Genomic DNA, 9,620 nt, shown 5'->3' with positions numbered 1-9,620 from the left:
GAGAGAGAGAGAGAGAGAGAGAGAGAGAGAGAGAGAGAGAGAGAGAGAGAGAGAGAGCAAGATAGAAGGTGGACTAGAGAAAATGCGAAATTAGCTATAGAGCGAAGAGAGGAAGAGAGAGAGAGAGAGAAAGAGAGAGAAAGAGAACATTCGCGAGTGTGCTAGGCAGCGAAAGCTGGAAAGCTGGAGATGAGAAAATAGTGTGAGGATGCTTTGAAAGCCAGTTTTAATCGTCCGTCTCTCGCGTGCCGCATACACGTTATTATCACATCTACAGCGGCAGCTGCAGCAGCGCTAGCTTCGTAATGCTTCTCGTTATCTGCCGACGCGATCAACCGGCTCTCCGACGATCCGGGCTCGCGAACTGCTCCGAGGTACGTTTCGCTAACAATAAATTGAATGAACTCGGCGGAGATCGCCTGGCTTAGACCGCACCCGTCGATGAGCTGTGCAGGGCCGCGACGCTGCAGAAGGCCAACCGAGAATGCATTTTCGCGGCCCACACAAGCCGTCGAGCCACCATGCAACCAGCACGTCGCACGAGACGCGTACGTGTTTACATGCTCCCGACGCAGGCCGCACATGTACGTGCGGGCCACAATGGCAACCGAGCTCGTGCGCAGAGCTTCTTCGAGTTTTTTTGTGAATCTGTCGACGCGGAGCAGTGATGACCCGTCGCCGCCATTGTTACGGAGATTCCTTCGCACGGGCGGTCGCCTGCCGCTGTTTACTCACGACACGCTGTCACGCGAGCTCTGTCAGCGCGAATTACACTCCGGCGTACTAATTGCTGATGCTTGAGTGCGGAAACTACAGATCGGAGACGCTGCTCCGGTTTAATCTATGAACGATATAAATGTCAAGTCGATTAATGTAATGTTTTTCCCCGAATAAGTTTTTTTTGCGATAATTTTGAACGTTTTAGTAAATAATGATTTTCATAAACACGTAGTTTTAGCGATTTGCTATGCGATATTTCTATTTTTGTTACGTTATGTTCATCGTCAATTAATATATACCGCATTTTTTGTCTGCGATAACAACTATATGCATTACGACATGTGAGTAGCCGTTGAGGTAGATATATGCCTGATAAAACTCGGCGTTATACTCAATACAGGGAGCACTTGAGTTGCTTGATTGACTGCGCGGCACTCCCACTCCCACTCTCACGATGGCGTCGTGTCACGTATACGCCGTTCATTTAAGCTCATGTGCATATACACGTAGGCGGGAAAACACACCTCTGTTATCATTAATACGCGGACCTTACTCTTTGTACAAAGGTAGATTTGATCAGTGCTGATATAAGGCACACACACGTCGCTGCTGGCGTACTGTATACTACGTAGGCGAGCATGTACTGGGGTGTGGTGAATATGTGGGTACCTAGTGTAAATTGTAAACAAGGTACACGTTGTTGAATGCTGGTCTGTACAAACACACGCCAACGGTACATGCGGTGTGTATATTTGTGTTTAGGTCATTTCCAATTTACATTTCCGATCAAGGGAATATAATTCCCAATGATTGTATACGTAGCGGAGGTCCCCTATCTTATCAGATTGCTGGAGAACGTGGATAACAGCTGGACCTATGCGTGTCTATAACCCACATTCAAACATCTTGAAGAAAGGAGGCAGAGGAAATTCAACTGTCATTATTATAATAGCCTCACTGTAAAAAACGCACAAAAGAATGAGAAAGATAATTTAGATCGCACTGCTTAATAAGAGAGATTAACATATCACTACCCTCTAATCTTATTGTTAGCAGAACACAACCTTACCACTTCACCTTTCAGATACTGCCTAAACGTGTACTTCAATGTGTTTTTTTCTCGTCACCTTGAGTGTCATCGCTATAGCGTCCCTAATAATATAGGGATAGAAGCAGCACAGCTCTCCACTTGTTTGTCTAACTGGCGTGAAAAGGAAGGTAGTTGAGAGATAGCAATTTCAACCAACCTAATACTTGGTTGTTGGCTACGTTGAAAGAAAGAACTATTCTCCAATGAAAGGCGTACAACAAAGGCAATGTACACTGTTTTTCATCTCCTGCGCCATTTTTTTCGAACGCATTTTCCTCACAATTCATAATTATAGCATTTATGTAATGTATTATAATAATCATATTGCTTTCTCTGTGTCGCTCAATACTCAATGCTTAGCGTAATATCCTCAACAGTCATTTGTATGTTAGTAGCGACAGATCACATTGATAGATGAATGCATCATCACACGTACATACGCGCGTGTCTACACGCACAAACCCAAATACACTGCGCGCCACAGACACGCACACACGCACACCCGTACACACACACGCACACGCACACGCACATGCACACGCACACGCGCACGCACACGCACACGCACACGCACACGCGCACGCGCACGCACGCGCACACACACACACACACACACACACACACACATACACACACAGGCACATACAAACGTGCATACACATGCACATGCGCCCCTTTCACACACGCACGCGCACACGCGCGGAAACACGCACATACACATACCCGCACACTGCATGGGAATGAAAGCCTAGGTGACGTATTGCCCGTCAGAAGACACTGTCATCACGTACGGGGCAGTCAGTGCACACGCAGTGCAGACGCGCACCTGCTGCCGCTTTGTTTACTCGTGCGGAGGACGCGTACGACGAAGGGAAAGAAAGATACGCGCATTCTTTACTGTTCAGATTGGTGTCACCGCCGAATGGCCGCCGCCATCTTTTAGCGCTAAGCTCCTCAATACGATGCTTGTACAAATTAAGAATGAATATTCTCACATGCGGGCCGCCACTGATGCGGCGTAAATGGTTTACTTTGACTAAGCTTCATTACGTTTTTAACAGTCGTTACATGGTCGAGTTTAGGTTAGCGGCGATGAGCAGAGAAGAGGCTGTGTTCCCTATATACAGGTCAGTTGGCCAGCGGACGCGCGTGCTTGTAAGCAGTTGCAAACATCCAAAGACAAAATTTACAAGAAATGCACGCAACATTCCTGAAATATTTCATCGTAAACAACCCAACTATCGCGTCAGTGTCCGGTATAGCGTGTGCGCCTGTTATATGTACTTGTTTCACTCGGCTCATGCACATCGCAGTAAATTCACACCAACTGGTACGTTTGTTAGTGAGTGGAGTGAATTTACGCATACTTAAGCATGCTGGCCACGATGACAAACGGTGATGTGATGTTGTTGCATGAGATGATCTGAGCTTTTCCTGGATGTATTCACTAAAAGCGGTCAGTGGTCACCACTGGTTATAGTTAGCGCCAGAGCTGAGTAGTGTGATGTCCCAGTTAAAGGTTCACGACATCTCTTGGCTAAGAATAGAAAACACACGGAGCCTCATAAGCTACGCCTTCTAACTACACGTCGACGTACAATGTGCCTACATACCGACATTCAGTATAGCCGTAATAGAAAGATTTCCCCGATTAAAGCTCTAGAATGTGGTGGAACGGTCGCTTCACAGATAGATACTAACTATTGACTGTATATACTGGCTATTGAAATATTTCCACGGGGACAGTGTAATAAAAATAATATAAGCCCCATGTGGTTAATTTAACACAGTCATTTATAGTACATGATTATATTTTTTATCTTGTTTTGGCGCATACGTGCGCTCGATAAGCACGGGTGCTTCTCACAATGACGTATATAATGTAATATATATTACATGAGAATGGGTTGTGTCAAAAATACGATGTGCGCGTATTTCGACGGGTAATAAAGCAATATAAGTCGTGGGTGTATATATGCGGGTATACGTGTCAGTTCTGCCGGGGCCATGTTGTTCTATCGCATAGTGTCGCACGATTCTTGATCGATCCGTACCGGTGTACGCTGCCAGTGGCGGATTTCCCCGGGACAGGTTTCTCCGTACCTGTCACTCCCGTAACGACGTGTAATGACAAATATCGGCGCGGACGACACGACAGCAAACATTTGTCTCAATCCGCCGAGACAAATTCACCGTGGCCTCGGCGATGTCAGTGAAACTGGCCGAAGAAGTAAACCACTCGGTGTGTGCGTAGGCGCGCCTTTCCAGTTGTACTCTTTCGCGTGCTATTTATGTTAGCGCGTTGTTTATCCGTAGGCGTGTTGCACGTTCGAGAACAACAGACTCGGTTGAAACTCGGGGGCTCGTTATTACCCATAGTTTTTTTTCTCTCTCTGACATGTAAAAATTAGGCGCCGCGCGTGCTCATCCGCGCTTATTGTGTATAGCCTGCGATCAGAGACTTCATAGAAGAGCTAATTACGATACGTGAAGAGAGTCGCGCTGGATCATAGTTTTCTGCGGGCGGTTCGAGTTATTGTTCTCGCGCGAAGTGAGGAAAGAGCCGAATTAACTAACAGCCGCGAGCATGCAGAAACAACGGGTTCCGCAGAACAATATAGACACTTGCAAACCCATAATTGCAACCCATTTTCAGAAACGCTGCTGGCAGCATGATTTATCAGATACGGTTAATTGGTGGTGCGGTTTGTGTGCTTAAGGTGGCGTTGTTTGTTTTATATTGGGTGTAATTGTGTCATCAAAAGTACGTGCGCAGCAACAGCAGCTTGATACTGAAACTTGAAAGTATGCGATTTTTCAGACGTCTTCTTGCCAGTTTGGTGTGAATAAATCTGTTACGATCTAATAGTAGTTTTTATGTCAACTTAAGCACGTTTTCGCTGTTATCAGTGTCACTGTAACATAGACAATAGCAGATGAAACTGGTTGCAGACGCTGCGACTTGCGTGAAAAAAAGTGCAACACAATGACAACCAGTTATATATGCTATCGTAAGTGGAAGATAGGACGGAGTATGACAGTTGTTTCGCAATTTTTCTTACTACATTACTCCACGTTTACTCATCCAAAATCTGGCATCATTAAAGACGAAAACGCGAACCTTTATGAGCGTATAACGTGTCTTTGTACTCAAATTAGTTTACAGCTACTCGTCGTCGTTTTTGCCATAAAATGCGTTTGTGGGCGAGCTATCCGATGAGCAACACCGGTAAGAAAATACGCGGTAAAACAATTATCATAACCTTTCCCTATCGTCCGCACTTGATGACGACGATGTCAGAACGATCGCGACGCTCGGAAAACTGGTCGTAGCTACGATCACCGATCGTAATCATCGCCGCGTCAACCTTCGCTAGCGTTGACCTCTGCCTCGTGACCCCGCGCGCGCGCGCCCTGCCGCTCCGGCAAACCAGTGCGTGGATGGGCAGATTACTGACAGGCCGGATTATTTATTGCTCAGTAGCCCGCGTCTGGGCGTTTATAGTCGCGATACGAACGAGCGTCTTCGCCCGTACGCGGCCAGGCAGCGCAGAATGGCCTCCGGCCGCACGCCAAGAAGTCTGCAGCGGCAGCGGTGCGGCGCGCTCGATGGTAGGGTGCCAGCGTCATCGTTACCGTATCAGTTCGATCATCTAGCGAGAGCGTAGCCGCCCCTGGGGCACGCCCGCCAACAAAGCGCGCGACGGGACGGTGCTAGTGTAGCTTCTTGACACGACGCTGCCGCGCGCTGAGAGAATTCGGGAGTGAATTTTTTTTTCGGGGGGGGGGGGGGTCGGGCAACGCGAACACGGGCTGGCGGTGTGCCAGCGGGGCAGCGTGGCATTGTTCACGGCTGACCCCTAGTGGAGAAAGCTGAGCTTATTATGACCCCGTGGTGTGTAGTGTTCACGTAGGTTCACTTCTCTTGCTGTGGAATGACCATAATTTGAAAGTGAGTTATGAGTGAGTAGAGGGCAACTATAGGAGTTACGCAGCGCTTCCATATAGCAACTGTAGTATGTTTTCCTGTAAAGTTGAGAACGTAGGCCTACGCGAGGGAGGGAGCTTGCGAGGAGATCACCCTCACCAACAGATTCTCACACTTAACCTTGAAAAATCTAGCCTACCATTTATTAGCGAAGTTGGAACATTGATAGAGTATGTTTGGTATCGTTGATACGAGAACATTGATACGAGTATGTTTGGTATCGGTGCGCTTAGAGTTTACTACGTATAGAATATGGAATTCGTACCATTTACCTAGCGATTGTTGATTGATTTATATTCTACTATGTACTACTATAGTGAAACCAGAATCTATACGTGCATTTTTCTTGCACACGGGTGTGTGCGATTAAAACGATATTAGGTGACACGTGGTGAATTTAAATGTCCAGCCTAGTGATGCCTCTTTCCGGGAACTCCCGTGGAACTGTGTATACGCTGCAGCCTACGCCGTACAACAAAACCGCCACCTGTGTGTCTGGCTGGGGTGATCAACCCGAGCATCGTGAATACATAGCCTAGTCTATCTGCTATAGGTGTATCATCGGTTCATCGGTTGCCAACGCCTGTCTGCTGTAGTACGGAGAGTGCGGTTGATTATAAATCATGCGTGATTTACAGTAGGTTGGCGTGCGTAGCCTTTTGCAATTTTCATGAGCCGGTTGGAATGCCGCATTTAGTACAAATACGAATGAACTATATTTTACCTTGTTCTGATGGTTAAGTACGTGTAGCTCGACCAAGCTGCGAGACTAGCGTCAATATAGACATGCAATCTCATTCAACGTATATCAAGGTTTCCCAATGCATGAGTGTTTCGTGGAGCTGTAAGTGAAGGAAGTATAGTGACTCAGTACGTAGGTATCAGTGGTAAATAATGGCAACAGTTGATAAACTAGATTATGAATCAGAATAGGCAAATATTGAATGTCGTTTTGAAATAATTATCACATCACTCCCCTAACATAGTAAATAGTGGTAACATATCTGCTAAACAAGATTATGTATAGGGCAATATTAAATGTGATTATGAAACCCTTATCATATCACTGCCTTAACACAGTGAGCATATACTATACTTCGTCGTACGTATTGAGATGATCTGGAATAATACGATCTATTCCTACTGACTCTGTTCGATCGTACTGCAGAGAACTGGTGATGCTATTCACCGTGTTGGATAAATGCGGAAGGCACCGGTAGAACATATCCGACATAATAAAAAGGGTGCGATATTCAGCGGCGTCACTACGGTTGGTGTCACCCGGTGCGGTAACTCGTGGTGTCACCCCCATGGACCTCCTCCCGTACCAGACCGTACAGATTCCTTGGTGATTTTTTTTTCTACAAATGTTACTCGTAAATCGTAATTCCCGTAAAAGTAAAAGAGTTTTAGCCTTGTAGGTATATTGATACAGAGCATCTAAGCTGGGCTAGCTATCTTATAGAAAATGTTTTTGTTATGATAACTAATTACATGGATATTTTTATAAAAAAAATAAAAAATTCTGCTGAAACACTGCACACAATTTTTATAGACAGTCATTTTGGCGTCACCCCCTCAGATGGTGTCACCCGGTGCGTTCCTCACGCCACTGGCGATGTTGTCACTCTTTCTCGCGTTAAACCGCATGTTGTGTCTTTTGGCTAGCTCTAGCTGCGGTATTTTAAAATTGTTTTTTTTTCTGCTACAGCTCAAGGTCAGTTCATCATTGAGCCGAGTAACGTCGAGGTACAGATGGGCGATGAGATTCAGTTAAAGTGCCAGTTCGGCACCAGTTTCTTCAACGACTTCTCACAGACTTTGTAAGCATTGTATCGCGTGATATACGCAACTTATTTGGTTCGTGCTTAGATGTTGTACCAAAATGTTTGTCTAGAAACATTTTCTTTTTGGGCTGGAAATGTAAATGAGAATTCTGCCTGTGTGTTGATGGCCATCCTATATTGGCCCCGTATAATTTATTGTATAAATGCCAACGTAATTGGCGGATATAAAGCGTTACTATCACAGGTGAGGTGGAGATTTCTGCTCAGCAGCTAGTGGAACGCGTTATTGTGTATATAGCTCTACTAATAATGTAGCCCTGGGAATGCTGCCACAGGCAATGAGCTGGAAATGCTAGCCTGCTATATTTCATTTCCAGGGCTATATATGTTGTTGGTATAGAGCTATAGTTATTAGTTATGGCCCTTGTTAATGGTATCGAGCTCTATAACAAGGATATATGTTTGTTTGCACACGCTTACTATGTTTTATTTTCACTTGCTTCACAGTCGTAGCTGGTCTCGAGCGTCTGATGGTTTGATCATAGTCAGCAACATTGTAGTGCCTCGATACACGATCACCGAGGATGTAACAACAGGACAGTTTGATCTAACAATCTCTGACGCGTCCTACGAATCAGAGAATACAGATTTCATATGTCAAGCACAATATAATGGAAATAACTATCAGAAATCGGCTACAGTGACAGTACTTAGTAAGTAGCATTTAATTTGAAGTGCCTCTACATATCTGTGGTGTGCTATGAACTAACTAGTAGTAATGCATGTTATACTATTCCTATATAGTAAGATTAAATAATAATAATGTTTGATTTATGCAAATGAACGCAGCAACGCACGTGTGCCGCGCAGTGTTCTGTATTATAATGAATTGATAATAATTAATCATATAATTCTCCCTATTTTCTCAGGAAAACCAAAGCAGCCAACTATAAGTGCTGTGCCGTCCTTCAGCGTGAATGAGGGAACTGATGTTGCTCTGAGGTGTGAGAGCTATGATGGTAGCCCACCCCCAAATATTGTCTGGTAAGCTTCTCACGTCACAAAGCAACTTGCTGCAGTGGTTTATGGTAGTAAAAAAGCAAATCAACAATTTATAAGTACTTGTAAATTTATATGACAGTGCGTGCATGACTGCATGTGATGTGTTTGTCAAGATTTTTTAGTAACTATAAATTAATATGAACATAAGGAAATGCTTTGTCACGTTTGGGTTAGACAGTCATTCATGATCGACTATAGTGAGAAGCGTGTCTGTACATCAGTTGTAGCTATTGAAATAACAGTCTGTGCCAACAACCTACAGATAGAGCACAATTTCACAGTTAATGGTTCTAGGACGACTGGCTATTGTAATCCAATCTAACACACTGGAGGTATTCAAGAAACGCCACTGCCATCTAGTGGCAGTAACTACCTCGATTATTTACAGCAATGTTGTACGATTACGATATCATCAAGAGCGTATTAAGAAGTTTATGACACTTAATAGTAAGGTAATACGCTCTTGATATCATGTTCGCCGCTCAAAAACGCACTGAACACGTATTGCTTATACACGTATGCGTAAACGTATTACACCCAAAACGAATGTGCCGCCATGCATGCTAGGCATGCACGACCATCTATATAACTCGTAATTAATAAAACAATAAGGTTCAATGACTTTGCTTGTTACTGAAGGACAAAGTACGACGGGACAGAGGTGGAGGGTGAGTATGTCGCAGGCAAGTTCTCCAATGTCGGGCAGGGGCCAACGAGTAAGACAATACAGGTGAACGCGTCGCGGGCCGACAACGGGCAGTCGTACATCTGCACCGTCTGGAACAAGGTCAACGCCAACGACCCGCTACAGGAGACATCCCCGCCCTTCACCGTGCAGTGTGAGTTTTTCAACGTGATGATGTCTTGGCATCTCTCTCCTTCCATTATCTCTCTTGATTGAATATCTCTCTCTCTCTCTCTCTCTCTTTCTCTCTCTCTCTCTCTCTTTCTCTCTCTCTCTCTCTCTCTCTCT

At 45.0% G+C, this 9,620-nt stretch overlaps 1 protein-coding gene across 2 annotated transcripts in view; it reads left to right on the top strand.

The window, feature by feature from the left end:
- LOC106809133 (protein turtle-like) overlaps positions 1–9,620 on the top strand; it is a 47,846-nt gene that overhangs the window by 28,230 nt on the left and 9,996 nt on the right. The window contains exons 1-5 of one of the 2 annotated variants that reach the window (XM_014812106.1): positions 7,026–7,146; positions 7,510–7,621; positions 8,093–8,298; positions 8,515–8,629; positions 9,287–9,486. In XM_014812106.1, coding sequence (XP_014667592.1) covers positions 7,554–7,621; positions 8,093–8,298; positions 8,515–8,629; positions 9,287–9,486 — 589 coding nt within the window. In that variant the 5' untranslated portion in view covers positions 7,026–7,146; positions 7,510–7,553. Of the gene's footprint in view, positions 1–7,025; positions 7,147–7,509; positions 7,622–8,092; positions 8,299–8,514; positions 8,630–9,286; positions 9,487–9,620 lie in introns of those variants that run through there. The other variant, XM_014812105.1, reaches the window with a different exon arrangement.

This window comes from Priapulus caudatus, unplaced genomic scaffold (genome assembly GCF_000485595.1).
Source record: "Priapulus caudatus unplaced genomic scaffold, Priapulus_caudatus-5.0.1 Scaffold330, whole genome shotgun sequence".
Classification (NCBI taxonomy): Eukaryota; Metazoa; Priapulida; class Priapulimorpha; order Priapulimorphida; family Priapulidae; genus Priapulus; species Priapulus caudatus.
The sequence above is the reverse complement of the archived record's forward strand: the minus strand, read 5'-3'. Positions and strand labels throughout refer to the sequence as shown.